Source organism: Bacillus rossius, assembly GCF_032445375.1.
Source record: "Bacillus rossius redtenbacheri isolate Brsri chromosome 9 unlocalized genomic scaffold, Brsri_v3 Brsri_v3_scf9_2, whole genome shotgun sequence".
In the NCBI taxonomy this organism is placed as follows: domain Eukaryota; kingdom Metazoa; phylum Arthropoda; class Insecta; order Phasmatodea; family Bacillidae; genus Bacillus; species Bacillus rossius.
In genome coordinates, this window is record NW_026962013.1 from 15,942,275 (window position 1) to 15,961,828 (window position 19,554).

Genomic DNA, 19,554 nt, shown 5'->3' on the forward strand with positions numbered 1-19,554 from the left:
AAAAAACTGAAAATTACAAGTTTCTGATATTGATACAAAATCATCTTTCATCAAGAGTCGTATAAAACTATTAAAGTTAAATTTTTCAGATCATAAATTTGTAAATATTCCAGTGTCGATCTCTGACATATTTAATATCAAGTTTTACAACTGCATAATTTCTTTGTACGATAGCCGCTTCCGGAAAGTCTTCCTGGAGCCGCCCTTGCTGTGTTTTCATGTGACGTTTTCCGCTGTGCCCGCGATTTGCCAAAAGACTTTAAACTCAATAGATACGTATTGTAGTCAGAAAGATTTTGTTACTGTTGAAAATATTTATTTTATAAGTTAATGGAGTACGTAAATATCCGTACCTCGGAGCCGTAAGATACTATACGACATAAACCATATTTTTCATTAGAGCATTTAAATTTTTTTAATGAGTGCTTCACTTATTTACTCAACTATTTTTTACCCAAAATACGTGAATTTTTGACTAATCGTAGATCTTAGTGTTGTATGCCACTAAAAAGAACGTCAAACGGTGGTAAAGTTTATGGTTAAAAGTGAATTTCGCCCAAAAGTGGACATAGTGTCTTTTCCCTCGAGGTACAGATATTTCAATTTGGATGAGCAGTTAGAAGGCGCCCATATTTTAACATATGTACTCAAAGTGGCATGAGATTTTAATAGGTCAAATATATGAGTTGCGAAATTTCTAAACAACGGATCATGATTTATTTGACATTTCTAAAAAAAAAAATTTAAAAAATAAGCTGTAACATTTTTGAGTACACAATTTTTTTTTTCTTACTGCACAGATTTCATGCGCAGTATACCGGTGTCCACTCTAAGGTCGAGCCGAAACCCGACACCGGATACTCGTGTTATTAACGGCCCTAGCTCATTGCCACACTCATGTCCGTCGACGCTACACCTCATGTTTTCCCCCCTCCCCTTTTCAAACGCGGATGTGGTTTCCTTGCTCGCTGGTGCGTTAAAGTCTGCAGAGCGCCCCGCCCCGCCCCGCCCAATGATCTGGGATAAGAGATATTAACAGCAGACCGTGATGGGAGGTTGCGGTAGTTCACTCAAGCAGGAGCATTTTTTTTCCTCCTGTAATTTTGTAATCTAAGTTCACAGGACATGCCTCTGGCAAATGTTACAACTTTCTCTCCGCTTTGGGTTCCTTTCCAAATGGGGGTAGTTTTCTTAGTTACTTTGCATCAGTAATTTTGTATTCCTGCCGGTAACTTAAGTTAAATAAGTCATACAAGGATAGTTTATAAATGGTTTTAGCAATAATTTAGATAAATAAATCCTGCTGAACATTTAAGAATTAGATGTCAGTACGTAGGCTTTATTGTTAAATTTATTTTAATTTTTATGATGTTTAAAAAAATTTAAAAATTTCACTTTTCTAGCATGTTAGGAAAATCGAAATTTTATTCATTTAAGAAATAATTTTTTATTGAAAATTACTTTAGGATTTAAATATAAATTGTCTTTAAAGTTTGTTAAAATCATTAAAATGATATTACTAATTGGATTAAACCATGTGTAAACAATAATCCTTTTATATATTATAAGTTAACTTAAAATGATGGATAAAAAAAGCGTAAAAATTATGATACTAAATATATTAAAAAAAAAAGTGTAAACGAATACTGCTGGTGAATACGCACAGTCAAGCACAAACGTTTTAACTTGTGTGATTAAAATTTCATCCTATCATACAGATAGGTTAATTTTAGTTAGAATTTAATAAAGATGCATAGATTCTTTCAAATAACGCCAGAGATTTGTTAGGTTATACATTTAATTAAAGAAGCGCAAGTTGAGTTCTGTATTAACCCAGAACAAAATAAATTAAATTCAGATGTTGTTCGAATGTCTCTAAAAATTGATAAAATTATATAATAAAACTATCTGTATGTTCGTAATATTTAAAACTTTTTATGCTTGAAATAAAATAAAAATATGTATGCATGCGTCTACTAAATTTAATACTCATGAAACTCGAGTATATATTTCATACGCATTAATGTCTTTGTAGTTTTGTAATTAAGTGTGTTGAGTTTGGCAAGACAATACTTATTTTTCCAATACGTTGATCTAGTGTTGAAACAAATAATTTAATGGAATATGATAACTCATTGAATCCCTTTATCGTTTCACACGCGGTGATTAGAATAGACTATGACGAGGTTGTTTTAAAAAGTTTTGATATGACAGTTGAACCAAATAAGGTGAAATGAACGAGAAAACAGTATCAATTTAAACAATCAATACTTTTTTTTCGATAGAATAATTTACCAATTAAAAATTAACATTACAGGCTTAAATATAAATTAATTTTTTCTTGATTATTTTCAAGTAATCACTGAGGATTGAAAAAATTCGCGATTTCGACGAACTCTAGGATAAACTCCACAATCCTCAAAGTACTTGGAAAAATTCCACCTGATCATTGTCTACTGAATCGCGAGACCTGTCAAATGGGGTGCTTTGTGATTCGATATTTGTTTTGATGAGGGTTCTTGATAGGCTCAGATTACAGATACTTACATGAAAACAACCGTATCACTACGATTTAGTGTTCGCGGGAATACTGGGTTCGGTTTACTGTCCGGGTATTTATACTTTGTATTGTCCCAGTATCTCCAACTATATTTAAAGTTATTTGTAAACTATTTCCCGGATAGCTTTCCAGTATTAACTGCACACATATTATTAAGCATAATCAAAGAAAATAAATTCCGTTTATCGAATATTCGATTAGCTTTTCCATGGTTTGAAAAAAAAAGTATGTGCTTGAATGAAAAATCAGTTAAAATATAAAATTATGCGCCAATATTTTGTAATAATTGCTCAGTATGATCTCGAAAGGCATATTTTATATATCATATGTAAAAATAACCATATTTACTGTAGTATTGGTAACTGATTACCAAAGTAATCTTTGGTAAAAGTGTAGGCAATTTTTTTTTTTTTTTTTTTTTTTTTTCGTGTGTACTCAATGATCATGGCGTAACGCGCGGTTTTAACGCCGTGTCTCGGCGAGACACGAAGTTTCCGACCGCAAAACAAGATGGCGCTTGACGGGCGGAAGTCAGGGACGCCAGGAGTCAGGGACGGGCGCGGAACCGCACAGGGGGAGTTTCTCCGCGGGCGCCGACGCCTCCCGGGGTAGCAGCCTTGGACGCGGAGCGAGCCCGAGAACGTTTTTCACGTGACGCGAATTAACGAGCGGGGGACTATAAACGTGGCGAAACGTTTTTAAAGCGAGACGCGCTCGAGGGTGGAAACATGGGGAGGGGGGCAGGAGGTTCCTTCGACGAACTTGGTCTTCCTATTCAGACTCGGCGTGACGACGGCGGTTACGGTAATGAACGCGAAAACCCGGCTCCTACGCGAGTCAGCTCAGCGGAATCTGGTAGCGCCGCGGTGGCTGGAGACCCTGTCCTCTTTCGCGAAATTCGCCCCTTCAAGGCGGCACGGTTAACATCAGAATCACAGGGCGACGGAAGTGAGCTGGCAGAGGAGTTAACTCTACAACACATTTTATTGCAGTGCATTATTTCGTACACTTTGCGATAATTTTCGGAAATCTCCGGGCTACACGACGTTTGCACACTTTCGCCACTTGTAATTCGTAACATTTCAGCTCTCAACTCCGAGGTTGGATCCGGTGCTAGCATTTAAAAAAATTGTGACAATATGTATAGGCGTTTGCAATGGCGTTATTAATAATATTTTCAGCTATCATGAACCCATTATTTCATTCTTAGATTCCATTGAAGACATGGACAAACACTAGTTAATGAAGGTATTTTTCAACGTAAGATTACGCTTGTTTCAAATATTAGAGTACTCATTGAAATTTCCTATCCCTCTTATCAGTGAAGTTTCTCTTCAAACGCGCGTGATGGTCACGCACCCATGTTTTCTTATCATCATTTTGTTTTCATACTTTCACGTTAATGATATTTTAATTCAAATTTTTCAAATCCTTGTTTTTTCTTCTTTTTTTGGTTAGCACTCCGAAGACATAATAATGTCCCTAATGTTTGGTCTTGCCATATTTCAGCCATTCTGAAGCGCGATGAACAATTGAAGACCTGATATTCTAAGTATTAATATAGGACCATTTACATCCGAGCTGCGATTGGTCCCTGCGAACGGCCATGATTGCATTAAGGTCTGGCCAATCTAAAAAAAGTAGTTAAAAAGCTATGGCTACGAAATCCTAAGGTCAAGATCTTAATTTAAATTATATTCATGTCATGTGTTAAGTCTGTGTTAAGTAATTTGTTATAAAATTTTTATAGATATCTAACGTACTACCAACGACCACGTACCTTTATGTAACTGTTGTTCTGTTATTAAAGTTTGTAAACAACTCCATGAACGAACATTATGAGATTTTTTGCAAGTGACAGTTGGAAAATGGACACCACTGGTACTACTTCCATCACTCAAAAAACAATTTTGTACTTAAAATATATCCTTGAAAAATCAGTTGCCAACGAGATCACTTTTAAACCTTCAAGACTTTTGATTTAGTACAAAGCTCTACCTAGTAGGTATACAAATGACATTGTTGGCAATTGAGTTTCCAAGGATTTTCCTTGTAAAAGACCAAAAAAATTTTTCCCTGTGTTTGAGAAATGTCAAATTATAGAAAACCTACACGAAACAGAATACATCTGTGGTTGATTATGTGTAAAATGAGTATTCATCCCAAAGACCAGTTGGAATTTGAACCTACCCAATTAATTGAAAACGACTAATCGTGTGGTTTACAGTCTCGATGGAATAGTTTGTATGTAGCCTTTTTCAAAGAACTGCAAAGTGTTAGGATTTTGTTCGTTTACTGTGCACAGTGCTACCGACCCCCCCCCCCCCCACACACACACACACACAACACACACTTTGTTGATTCTCAAACAAAGATTGGCTTAACCTGTAGCGACCTGTTATTATTTATAACAATTTATGTATGTGAAAAATACTTGTTATCAAGAATGACACAGAATTTTTACAGTAGGGTCTTAGATAAAAAGTGGACAATTATATAAACTTTTTTATTGATTGTATCAGTGGGCGTATGAAGGGTGGGAAAGACGTGAAGCTGCCAATGGTATATACATACATACACACACAGTAAATGAAAATTTTGAAAATAACAACTAACTGTAACAATACAGTTTTTTTATTTTAATTTTAACACGTGTAATTATTTGACACGCGCATCTCAGAAGGTAACTACGAGGTCTGGAGCAGTGCTTGACGGCTGTGCGCAGGTGGTGGAGCTGGTTCTCTGCGGCGGCGACGCTGCTTCTGGGCGTCTCGACGCTGCAGCTGGCGCCGCTTGTGGCCGAGGGAGACGCCGAGTGCGCCTTGCTGCTGGACGGGCCCGGCCGCACCAGCCTCTTCGACTACAACCTGAACGCGCTCCGCGGATCCATGTGAGTACCACGCGATTCCTCACCAGAGGAACCAGCTTGCAACTTCCCACAACACACGAGTCACTCCTGAGCATTTCCTACGGAGCTTTGAGGTTTCGTTCGAGCATTGTATATATATCGATGAACGCCGGCTGCACGCGCGAAAAAAAAATTGTCACGTTCCGCCTGAGCCGAGCGTGCAAGAACCGGCCAAAACCACCGTGCGAGAAAATATTCTATAATATCAAACAGGTTAAGGCGGGCTTTTTTTTAAACTAATTGTTCGTGATTATATATTTCAACAAATTATTTAAATGAAAATTTGCAAAAAAAAAACTGTAAATAATCTTTGAAAATTAAAAAAAGTATGCAATTTTTTCATAAATGTTTTCTTATGACGTTATCACGTAAAATTATCGTCCGTAAACTGACTTTACAGACAAATCCCCCCACCCCCTTTTTTTTAGACAACGGAAAAAAAATAGTCAAATATATCCACTAATTCAACATTGTTTCGCATACATCCAACATTTGACGTGGTCTGATTTTGGCTCGTTCTCAGCGTGTCCGTGTGTTCGTATTTCTTGTACTTGTTCAAGGACGATTCCGACCGTAACCAGACTTCCAGATACGGTACTCACTGCGGACGAGGTGTAGGGCTTTCTCTTAACAACCTGGTGCGATTAAGTAACACAGGTGTTTGTTTGTCCGCGCGTTTCACACACGTTAGCCAGCGGGATTCCTTACGTCAGGCGGGCCACAAGGCAAGCGTGGACGAGGAGAGCAAACAATGACGTACCGGGAAGCCCGCTTGCGTCGTTACGACCCCAATTCTGGCGCTCAGGAGTTCTTAGCGTGCACCCGCGCACGGCTTCTGCGCAGATGCCAACTACAGTGCCTTCGAGTCTCTCGGAACCTTCATGGAATCTGTACAAATACCTTCCTGTACTTAAAAACTAGGTGCAGTGTAATGTAAAACGTCGTTTCTGCCATTGTAGCACTCAACATATTTTTTTATACGTTCAAACTCTTTAAATTGTTATAATTTTGCTATTTATCAATATTCATGTGCTTGGAAAGTAGAGTTTTGGCACATTAGATTACATTATGCGTAAAAAATTACACATAATTTTTCTTATATCTCACTTTTCTATTGTTTGCATTTTTTCCAGTCATTTTATTTAAAGTAAGATAAAACTTAAGAGAAAAATTTCATACAACTCATTAAAATGTTTACAATTTTCTAAAATTAAAATAGATTTTCCATACAAACTAGCCTTATGAGACGTATGTACATTCTTTATTAGTTTATTTCCAGGTCAAGAGAACTTATAAAAAATTCTCTCGCTGGTTTAGTTAATATATATTAATTTAGATAAGTTTCAAGCTGATTTTTACTAAACATTTTATTCAAAAACAATTAATATTTAATTGTTTGCAAATACACTTTCTTTTTTGTTTTTAATTTTTATTTAAAAATATAGTAAGAGGTCATTAAAAATATACCGAAAACTGAGATATCAAAAAAATTAATGAGTAATTTTTTTTCTTCGGAAAATGAAATGGTGTAAAACTTGTTAAATGTCATCACTCGTAGGCTAATAAACCGATTACAATAATTTAAATCTATAAAAAAATGTCTGTTCGTGGGTACAATGGTGGGAAAATGTATTACGAAAGATTGTTTTCCAAAGTTTTAAGGACAGGAATATTTTGTATAAAGTTTGTAATGATATTAAACTATTGACAGGTATTGAACAGATAGCAAGCGGTTCGGTATAAAAAAATGAGCATGCCTCCTGGCAGACGCAAGTTTGAATCCTGGTCCAGAAATACCGAATTATGTTTCCCTGCATAAGTAACCTCAGACGATCATTCACTGTATTTCACCTGTATTTATCCCCCCCCCCCCTTCGGCTCAACGAACGAATGTATTAGGGTCAAATGTTGTCAGTATCGAGGTCCTTTAAGAGTTGGACCGGATTCATCACTAGAGGAAGAAAAAAAAACCTTCGATTACGGCAACGCCCGCCACATTTTCCTCCGCACACTCGCGAAACGTTTGGGCACGCACCCAGTAGGGAAACGAAAACCCAAATCGCGTTGTTTGGAAGCTGGTGTTCCCACCGATGGACAGTCGCGGCCACTCCTGTTGCGCGTGTTCCTTCTCGAATGACACATTTGTCAGCGAGAACGCACACAGAAAGGAAAATAAAAACATAAATACTTACAGTGAACATTCGGGACCACGGTCACGTAAAATCAGCGTTAAATTTTTTTGCCGGAGAAACCGTACGTAAATATTGTTTTAATGGGAATACAAAAATATATATATACAGCACATAGTAATTGAAACGCGTCCGAATGTCATTCATGGTTACAAATTATAAAGTAAATTAATTTCATTTTAATATTTTTTTTTGCAAATGCAAAGTAAATTTATAGCCACGAATCCACTTAAGTGACATTACTAAAATATATTTTTTTATTGTTCGGTATGTAAATATAAATTTATTATTTCAGAAATATGGCCAAAAAGAGCCAAATAAACACGATACCCTTAATATAATCCTTGATGGACTGAAAAATTAAATCCCAGTGAAAAAATAAATACATAGTTATGCATACATTAACCATTGAAATGCAAGTCATCGATCAATCAGTAGCACATGTTAATTACTCTGAATTGTAAACTTAGTTTGTGATGACATATTAAATTTCATAATAAAGACAAACTATAGGTAAGTCTCCGTGTATCTAGAGCTGAAGTAAAATATGCAATAATTACTGTATTATAAAATAATTTCTTTATGAGCCAAACAAATTTTAACAAGCTGTTATAAAGAAAGCAAAAAGTTCAGATGAGCGTAGAATTCTTCAAAAAAATATTTAAAAAATTTACCTGGGCAATGAACACAGGAAAAAAAAATTCTGTACTTTAACATAAGAATCCTTTGGTAACCAATTGCCAAGAAATTGTTTATAATATTAGAAGATAAATATTGTCATTTTGTAAAACACATGGATATGGTTATTTTTGCATTTGTGAAATACATTGTTAGAGATAATACTGAGTATTACTTACGAAAATTAGAGCATTATTTTATATTTTAATTGATGTTTCATTCAAACATTGTTTAAAACTATGGAACATACAATCGGATATTCAATAGTTGGACTTTATTTTGTTTTATTATACTTATTAACCTGCGCAGATAATACTTGAAAGATATTCAAGAAACAGTTTACAATCAACTTTAACTATTGGAGGAACTGGGACAACACAAATCATAAATGCTCTGGTAATAATCCGAAGGCAGTTTTACTGCGAACACAATTTTGTAGTGATAAAGTTATATTCATGCAAATGTAAAAATTTACAAATACCTGTAAGTATGCATAACTATCTCTGTTTCAAAAAAATTACACTGTGACGTGATGCAAAAAAGGAAACGCTGAACTGAAATGATAATCGATAGTAACAGTAAACTCTGAGAGAAATAAAAACGCCGGCAGCACAGTGGCTAGAACTGGCGGGCAAATTCAACATCCGGAATACACCCGAGATAAATCTGAATGCGTGCGACTCGATTGCTGCCGAATTACAGAATGTCCCCCAACTACCAGGCAATGCCGGATTAAATATCTTTTACAGTATTTATATCGGTTGTTAACGACTTTTTTCGTACATTGTAGAGTTTAGAACTAATAATATTATTAAATTTAAATTTAAAATTTATGACGTAAAATTTATTATGTGATATCAACAATTTTTAAAATTTTTATTTACTCTCATAAATTAAATGTTAACTTTTTCATAAGGAAACTAATAAATAATAATATTTTGTCCGCATAATATTTAGTTTTGCACCCGTATACCCCTTCGATACTGTTTTAATTGGAACGGGAAAAGGCTTCGTTAGAAATTGTAAAAATTTGTTTCTTAAAAAACAAGAACTGTAAATGTTAACTGGAAAAAAATTCATTTCATATGCTTTTCTCGATCAAAAAAATCGAAGATGCAAAAAAAAAAAAACACGCCACAATATATGTTCAGTATTTTGTTATGGTGAAAAACGAGTGACATTTCGCATATTTATAAACACTGAATTGAAAGTTACTATAGTTTTAAATCTATATATTTTTAGTTTATTTTGTTTATGGATTTCTGGAACAAAAAGAAATTGCAGTCCGTGTTGGAGAAAGCGGCCCTTAGTGGGAAAATAAGGTTATTCCAGAGGAGCGATGTTTCCCGCGCTTTATACGCTTCCCTCACGGTCCAGCGAAGCAGACATCTGCAGGAGGGCGTCGATTCCCAGGCGCCGCTCGTCGTTATCGCGTCCGAAGACGCCGAGGGGTCGTCGTCGAGGCGAAAACTACACCCCACCCCTTCACACCTAACGCGTCGTCGGCAGGCTTCACCGCTTCGGACTTCCGAATTGCCTCGTGTCTGTTAAGGCCCCCGCCTACCCGGGCACACACACGGTGTGCAGGGCTTCAGGAAAAGAAAGATAAGGCCGCGTGTCCGTTAAGGCCCCCGTTTACCCGTGAACACACACGGTGTGCAGAGCTTCAGAAAAATAAAGTTAAGGCAGCGTTTCCGTTAAGGCCCCCGCCTACCCGCTCACACACACGGTGTGCAGAGCTTCAGAAAAAGAAAGTTAAGGCAGCGTGTCCGTTAAGGCCCCCGCCTACCCGGGAACACACACTGTGTGCAGGGCTTCAGAAAAAGAAAGATAAGGCCGCGTGTCCATTAAGGCCCCCGTTTACCCGTGAACACACACGGTGTGCAGAGCTTCAGAAAAAGAAAGTTAAGGCAGCGTTTCCGTTAAGGCCCCCGCCTACCCGCTCACACACACGGTGTGCAGAGCTTCAGAAAAAGAAAGATAAGGCAGCGTGTCCGTTAAGGCCCCCGCCTACCCGGGAACACACACGGTATACAGAGCTTCAGAAAAAGAAAGATAAGGCAGCGTGTCCGTTAAGGCCCCCGCCTACCCGCTCACACACACGGTGTGCAGAGCTTCAGAAAAAGAAAGATAAGGCAGCGTTTCCGTTAAGGCCCCCGCCTACCCGAGAACACACACGGTATACAGAGCTTCAGAAAAAGAAAGATAAGGCAGCGTGTCCGTTAAGGCCCCCACCTACCCGGGAACACACACGGTATACAGAGCTTCAGAAAAAGAAAGATAAGGCCGCGTGTCCGTTAAGGCCCCCGCCTACCCGGGAACACACACGGTATGCAGAGCTTCAGAAAAAGAAAGATAAGGCCGCGTGTCCATTAAGGCCCTCGCCTACCCGGGCACACACACGGTATACAGAGCTTCAGAAAAAGAAAGATAAGGCAGCGTGTCCGTTAAGGCCCCCGCCTACCTGGGCACACACACTGTGTGCAGGGCTTCAGGAAAAGAAAGTTAAGGCCCCCGCCTACACCATGTGTGTTTGTGCAGAGTTTCAGAAAAAGAAACCCACGCGATTTGAAAAACTACTCAAGATATCACAGTGGGGTCTGTTTACGAAAATATATTAAGAATGCGCTGACGTAAGATGAGTTGTTCTATTTCCGTATTTCGTTTTTTAAATGTATTTTTAGGAGTGCGAAAATGGCTATTTTATAATCCTTGAGGGGACACCGCGCTAGAAACAGCAGCGATGGTCACACTTATTATCCCGTCTCACTAACACACATACACCCCTGACTAAGCGGGTTTAAGAGCAAGGCTGTGAAACAGTACACGTCGTTTCGTCCTACATAGTACAACTATGAAATCTGAGTGGTAACCATAACATTATTTGGTGGAGAAATGAAGATAAATATGTAATGCAAGACCCTTGGGTGCTTTCAAGATTCTTCACCGGGAGTTTCATGCCAAGTAATTAGTCTGAAGGGGGGGGGGGAAACCCGTACTAGCCAATTTTACTCTCATAATAATACAGTTTATAAACGAAATACTGAAACGGAACTCTTCATCCACCCTCAGCGTATCCTTAAATGATTTTGTACCCAGACAACGCTTTGATTACTTCAGCAGTTTTCAGATTGAGAGCTTCATTTCTCAAGCTCTGCACACCGCGAGTGTTTCTGGGTAGGCACATATCACACTGCGAATTTATTTCATACACTTGTCGTTGCCATTGTGTTTGTAGCTGATTTTCGGAAAACCTCGTTCTCAGTTGAAGGCTATGTAATATAAGGAATATTACTGCCGAATTCCAAGTATTCAGGATGTATACTTGAAAGACGGGAGATATTTGATTTCTAACACCCCCGCATCAAGCCTTGGTAGCTGAATAAGATCTGAAAGAGAAGAGAATTAAAATGTACTGTAAGAGACTTCGCCAGGCATCAAACATGCAATATCCGTTGTCATGAAGACGAATGAAGCACCAACAATGCAACCGCATTGGAAAAAGGGAAATTTTGATCTTTAACACCCCCGCAACCCTCCTTGGGCTCTCATTTTCTTAAAATACATTTTTAGCGGATGTCTACGTAGAAAAAGGAATATGCGTACCAAAATTAAAGTCTGCAGGTCTTACAGTTCCTGGAGATATGTGATGAGTGAGTCAGTGAGTGGTATTTCACTTCATACAAACTTTACCACCCCTTTTTAAACCTTTAGGAAACGAATTTCAAAACACCCTTCCTTGGTACTCACCTAGGGTTCTCAAGGAATATTTCCTCTAAACTTCAAATATCTAGGTCCACTGGTTTAAGCAGTGCGTTGTCTGTCAGTTGGAGTTTTACTAAGTAAAATTTTAAGGCTTACAGTCTTGAAAAATTACTAACGTACAAAACAGTTAATTTTTTTTTTGTTCTACATAAATTTTTTGTCGGATTAAAGGTGAAGTAAATGTGCGAGAATGTGCGAGCAGCCCTGGAACACTTTTTGATTTACTTCATATCCTGGTGTTTCAAGGACATTGTAAGACTCGAGGGTTTGGGACGGAAAACAATAACAGGAAGTTAGTTATCAATAACTTTCACTGCGTTTGGCAACAATGTTACCAGCACCGTTTTCGAACCACGCCAGTTAAACACCTGTCGGTTATTCGCATAGTAAACCGTAATTGTTTTTTTTTTTTTGGTAAATGGAACAGAAATATACACGTATAATCACAGATTTTTTTTGTAAATTTGTATAATTACATTAAAACAACTGTATCACTAAAAAATAGTGTTTGCAGTAATACTGAGGTTGGATTTTTACATAGAAATTTATAATTTGTGTTGTCTCACAATAGGTAAAATTATTTGTGAACCGTTTACTGAATAGCTTTTCAGTATTAACTGCGAACATTAATAAGAGTTAAAAACAAAATAATGTTCAAATATTGAATATTGAATTACTTTTTCCCTGGTTTAAAAAGTTAGGCATGAATGAAAATCAATTAAAAAATAAAATGATGCGCTAATTTTGGTAAGAAATACTCAGTATTATCTCGAAAAAGTATTTCATTTATGCAAAAATAATCATAGCGTTGTGTTGCACAAAAATATAAATATAATATCTTTATTGTGGTAATACAAACTATTTCTTGGCAGCTGGTTTCCAAAGGAATCTTTGTAAAAATATAGAAACATATTTTTCGTGTGTGAATAAGACTATAACATAACGTTTTATATTATGGTAATTCCTTACAAAAATAAAAATAAAGATAAAAAGATAAAAATAAAGATTGTTTCAAATCAACACTTTTTTCTTAACATTTTCATTAAAAATTATGTATATTTTAATGTTTTGCTACTTTACGAGCCGACAGAACGTGTAAACGATTCGATAGCACAAAAATAAGACATCTGTCATCTGGTGAAAAAAAAATTCCCAATAAAATTATAACATCCATATGAAAGGACTAAACCTTTAAGTAACTATGAACCAATAAAAATATCATAATCTTATCTCAAATAAAAGTTTTTTTTGTCTTAGTTTTCCCTCAGATATAATGGTGCCCAGGAAAATGAATTTAATGCAATGCTCGTATAAATATTAAGATAACTTTAGAAGATATAAAAAAAAATCTTTTTCGTCACAGCCTACAGGAGTAGGTAGATTCCGAAGTATCTTTTTCATCTGGTAATATTTTGGAAACTTCTATAAACTTCTGGAACATTTTACGAACTTAATGGAAATAACATATTTATCTTCTCCAATATTAAAAATAAATCGATTAAATATTTGATCATTTTTTATGCAGCGAAAATATTACAACAATTTTTAATTCAATGTATCCACCATTAAATAACTTAGAAAGAATTTTGATATTATAAGCCCAAAAAAACACCATTTTTCATCCCTTGCACTAATAACGTGGTCGTATAAAAAAGGCTTTGCACCAAAGTTTAAGTTAATATTAAGAAGATTTAAAATAAATTCGAACGCATTTGATACTAAAAAATGCCATTTTTTTAATTTCAACCACTTTTTTACGGTGATAGTTTGTTTCATTAAAAATTGTTACAGCCAAAGTTTTAGATGAAATTTAGGATTTACACAATAAATCATAACGGATTTGATATTAAATCTATTTAATAAAAGTAATGACAATTTTTTTTCAAAACGTTTTATTTCCACCCTTTGCAGTAATGATTCGTTAGATAAATATTTATTTTAAAAATTGTCTTAGTGAATATTTAGAAAATTAAACAAAAATAAGAATGGATTCGCTAGGGTACATGGTAGGAAAGTTTTATTTTTCTTATGCCAACCCCAGGTTTTTTCATCCTCTTGCAATAATGGTTTGTTTGATCAAAAAAAAATTGTTACAGACAAAGGTTTTAGATAAATATTATAATATTTACAAACAATTAGGACGGATTTAATAGTGTGCCTAATAAGGGAGTTATGAATTGTTTGTCATTCAACCCCTTTTTATTCTACCCTATGCAGTCATTGTAGATCGTATTAAAAAAATATTTCAGACAAAGGTTTTAGATAATACCTAATTAAATGTTTTAAAATAAATTAGAACCAATTTGATAATGTACAAGGTACGGAAATTATGATTTTATTTTAATTTTTACCCCTATTTTTTTTCAACCCCTTGCCACAATGGCTCATCTTATCAAAAAATTTTCTGACAAAGTTTTATATAAAAATTATAAGATTTAAAAATACTTTGAACGAATTCGATGGTTGCCTTAGAATAGAGATATAAAATTTTTTTGGTCCTCCAACCCATATTTTTTCCATGCCTTGCAGTAATGGTTGGTCATATAAAAATGTTTTTAGACAAAAGTTTTTGGTATTACTCCTACAAGTTATAATACATTTAAATTGTAGTGATATTTTCCGTATTAAGGGAGTTACAGCAATTTTCTGTTTTTACAAAAACTTTCCCGAGTTATACCCCTCGACCGAGGTTATCCACAATTAGATTGTATGTATTAACTTTAAAGAGATTTGTGAAATATTACGCCTATTCTCGTGTCCAAAAAGTTGTGATATATACATACATACACACACACACTTTTGAGTTGAGGATGGTTTTGGGGTCTATGTACCATGAAACGAAAAACTACATAAATTTTTTGGAAAGTCGCACCATGCTAACGGCTACAATAGGTAGTATTTCTTCGGAATCTACCTTAAAGGTCTGGAATAATGTTATTGACAAAAATGCAAATAACGTATTTTTTTCATTTCAGTGTATAGAAATTATCACCTCTTTTAGAAACAGTGGTCACACTGTTACATGTAATTTGGTTTTAGTCGTAGATGCTTGTGGTGTTATCTACGTGTATACTTTCATGGCTTTTGTTTCTAAACAGCTTGAGCAAATACATGCGGTTGATAAATATTGGGAAAATATTGAAACATTGGTATTTGCCTCTTGAAGCGTGTCTTGCATTAATTCAATATTGCAAATATTTGTCATACACATAGCAACTAGACAATAAAAAAAATATAAAACCAAACAAAAACTAAAAAAAAAAAAAATACTCCTTAAATCACTTTTTGATACGAACGGGTGCTTTTTAAGTGTCTCCATAAGGTTTAGCTGCTATTTACATGGCACTTACATTTACTGACTTCCATTTATTCCTAGAGAATATTGTACATGTACCTCATACTCAGAGCAATCATTATTGTTATTATAAAACTAAGTCCAAACTAGGGTAATAAATGCACTGGATTTCAAAAAATTAACGCAGATAAAAGAGTAGTCAATTTTTAATCTGTTGTTAAAGTAATTTTAAGACACATGTTTTGTGAAGTGTGACAATATTGTTACATATTTATTGAATTTGAATTTTTAATGTTTTTTTCTCTCTATTTTTAGTGGATATGGAGGTCAACGAACGTGCATCACTTACGACGCTGTGAATCAAGCTTATCTGGATGCTAGGAAAAGGATGAGTAAGTTATATCAAATATTTTAATAGGGACAATATAGGAAACTCGTAAGAAATACGTGAGACAAGTGATGTCAGCGAACCTGGCGGCGTGGAGTGTAACTACTTTTTTTTTACAATGTGTTTTAAGTAGGAGTAATAGCATCTAGCAGCGTGGAGTGAAAATAGCTTGAAAGCAATGCAATAATTTTTCTCGCGCTTCTTCAGTAGGTAATAATTGGCCAGAGTTTCCAATATTGTCTTATTAGGATATTTGGTTTTATTTCATAAGTCGCCTGCAAAACGTGTTACGTTAAGATATATCTTACCTGTTCGTAATAAAATAACAAAATCCAAGACAGAAAAATATCTCAAATACATAAACAATGTAAAAAATTTTTGTCTAAATCATAGGTTCTGAGAACAATAATTGTTAAGTTGTCACTTAACAAATCAAGTTAAAAAATTTTTAGCTGTATGTTACCAAATATTCCTTATATTTTTATAGTGTAATATTTTTAAGGAAACTTTTGTTCTCATATTTCTGATTTTAAAACTAGTTTCTGATTAGCACACTAAAATATGAAATAATATACACATAACTATAAAAACGCATTAATTTTTAATAGTGACTACACCGCATTTAATTTGATATTAGGTATTATTTGACACTACAGAGAAAAATCTACAAAATAAAGCCAGATGTGGAAACATTTTTTTTTTAAAAATAAAACTCGAAGGTTAGAATCTTTCAGTTTTACTTGAATTTAATGTAGTGTTTTCTCATTTCTCATATCTTTCCAGAAATGTTTCTTTTGAATGCTAGTCCATGACGTTAAAGGTTGTTATGAATGTTTGCCAATTGGAGGACGCTGGAGGGGAAAAGGGGGAATATATCACACCCTCACCCAAGGTTAATAAAAATTTTGCAAAATATCAGTGACGACAGTACTATGTTACTGCGTGAGAAGCTACGTCGCCTATGATTACTTATGTAGGTCCATGCGCTAGTGTGTCAGTGCCAATAGTAAAGTAAGTTTTTTTTAATACACGTGTTAAAATTTTGATTTTTTTTTCTATTTTTTTCCAGTTCCCCCTCCGCAAAAATATTTCTGTATCCACTACTGGTAACAGACGATGTTAATTGATTGAAAGAAAATTAAATGGCGCTATATAAAAAAAGACATGCCATCAAGCCCATTTTATCCAAAGAATTTTTAAATGTATCACGATAAACTTTTTTCCCCTTGACTCTAATCTGCAGATTTTAAAGAAATATTTTTTATATTACTTAGAAACCCGTGTATTTTTTGCTAACATAACCCGAGATTTTTTTTTACCTCTGCACAGGAACGTTTTTAATGGCACCGATAATCTTACACCGTAATTCTACATTCCCATACATAAACTAATTTCATATTTGGTATTTAAATTTAAAAAAAAAGAAATACCTTAAGTGTGTTTTTCCGAATAAGGTGTGTGATATTTGTAAAGGTGTACAGACATTCTTAAATTCTGACGTTGGACATTTTAAGTTACACAAACCTTTCACTAATGGAATGTACGGCATTTGTAGTGAGAAAAAAATTGTGAGGGAGTCTTTCAGCTCTCGCCAGAGATGTGTAACATCTAACCTCGGTGACCAGAAAATTCATGTGTTCTCACGTTGCAAATAGAATTATAATACGAAACTCGGACACAAAATTTAATGAAGGTATTTTTTAAAATAGTGCCGAGCACGATAAATATACGAAATTTATGTTCTCAACAACATTTCTTGACGCTAATTACACGTACTTTCCACATTCGCCACTAGAATTCGTTGCCGGAATAGCTACGTCGAATATACAATCATTAATCTTTTTGTAGATCGAAATTTTAAACTATATATTTATATAGTTTAAAATTTATATATATATATAAAGCTCCGATAAAAGTGGGGGAAAAAAACCACTGAAAACTGGCTTTGAACCTGATTTTCGACAGCAAAATTGACTAAAATACGGCCTATTCACTAAACAGTAAATAATATTAATTTTCCTTTATATTTGTGAACTTAAGTTCACGCCATATGCAACAGATGGATGCCCCGTGGTTATACATTTCCGTTCCATGATACTTCCGTCGAATTCACGAAACTACTCATACCAAATGCCCGAGAGTTAAGACGTTACACATCAAAAACGTTTTCTCTCGCGAACTGAGTAGAATCATGATTACATATTGTATGGAAGGGATAGTGCAAGGTAAAGGTGTATTGAAATGTCCTATTCTGATCTCCCATACTTCAATAACTGTCACACTCACTATAATGAACACTACTTAATTTTTATTTATTTATTTTTTTTGTTCAGACGTGGCTCATCCAAACTCTCACATGTGGGCGCCCGAAGAGATCGCCTCAGTGGGAGAACTTATACTGGACGTTTCAACCCAGCTGGCCAAGATGTGAGTACAATTTATTTTTGTGTATAGTTAGTTTGAGCAAATGTTGATGTTTAAATTTTTTTTCTGCGGCCTCTATTTCAGGCAGCTAGCGCTCTCAGCAGATAATCTTTAGATACCCCTTTTCTCCCAAACGTCATACAATTTTACACATTAGAGCTCTGTTACTACAAGCTAATGGCCGGCATGTGTTGCATTGCCTCAATCAATTTTTTTTTTGATGTAGGTATGTATACATATACATATCATCTCTCTATCTCTAATTCTCTATCCCCCTATCTGTCACTATGTATATCTCTATATATCTGTAAATCTATATCTGACTATATCTCTATATCTAGATCCTCTTTATAACTATATTTATATCTGTCTATATATCTCTATGTATGTCCCTCTATAGCAATGCAAATATTATAAATCTATGTTTTTACCTATTTATTTTTTACCTGTCACAGTTGTGGCATAGGTATCTAAAACACGCGCATATTCGAATGCAACGTTGTGACAAAATTTCAAAGAAATCTGTAAGGAATTTTCGGAGATTTAAGTTATTGAACGGACATTTACATTTTTATTTATATCGACCAGTTATAAAACAGCACGTTATGCATCTAAATAGTACGGTTTTTCCAATAAATAGTCTGTTGGTTTTTACTTGTTTAAATTTAATAAATGGTTGTTGCAGTTATATATGGCTGTTATATCTACCGTAATAAAACATGAGTTATTGCATACTGTATATTGTTAAACGGGTTTTGAATTTGGTTTAAGGCCTACAATTTTTAAGCGTACTGCAATATTTAAATAAAATAAAATTTCCACGTGTCATGTATTTTTTGAAAATCAAATTTTTACCTTACGTTAAAAAAAATATTTTATTTTTTTTTCCAATTCCTTAATTTTTTTTCCTATACCTCAAATCCTCCCGCCCCTCAAAAACTGGCACTATGGGCAAACGGCCGGTTGGAATATTTGTAAATTGGTTCCAGGATGTCACTAGAGACGGTTACTCCAAACAAATCGATTATTAGGGCTATTAGGAAAGGTATCGGCTATGGACTACGCATAGTAAGGATCCATCCTAAAATTTTCGTCAAAAAAGCTTACGCCAAATTTTGTAGCCTGCGGTACTAATTTCAATTGGATTCGGAAATTTCCTCAACGTAAAACTTTTATTATTTACCAAAATGTAAAATGTATTAAAACTATTTTTTTTTTTTCACTTTTGTGTAGATAATTTTCCGTTCATATTTCGTTAGCTATGGGTATGCTAAACATAATTTCACCGGGGGGAAAAAATTCTTGCGAATTGATTTGACGTACAAAGAGAAAGCAAACCTGAATTTC

At 35.0% G+C, this 19,554-nt stretch overlaps 1 protein-coding gene across 1 annotated transcript in view; it reads left to right on the forward strand.

The window, feature by feature from the left end:
• LOC134542834 (peroxidase-like) overlaps positions 1–19,554 on the forward strand; it is a 150,465-nt gene that overhangs the window by 91,818 nt on the left and 39,093 nt on the right. The window contains exons 2-4 of the mRNA XM_063387397.1: positions 5,286–5,450; positions 15,711–15,787; positions 18,117–18,210. Coding sequence (XP_063243467.1) covers positions 5,286–5,450; positions 15,711–15,787; positions 18,117–18,210 — 336 coding nt within the window. The remainder of the gene's footprint in view (positions 1–5,285; positions 5,451–15,710; positions 15,788–18,116; positions 18,211–19,554) is intronic.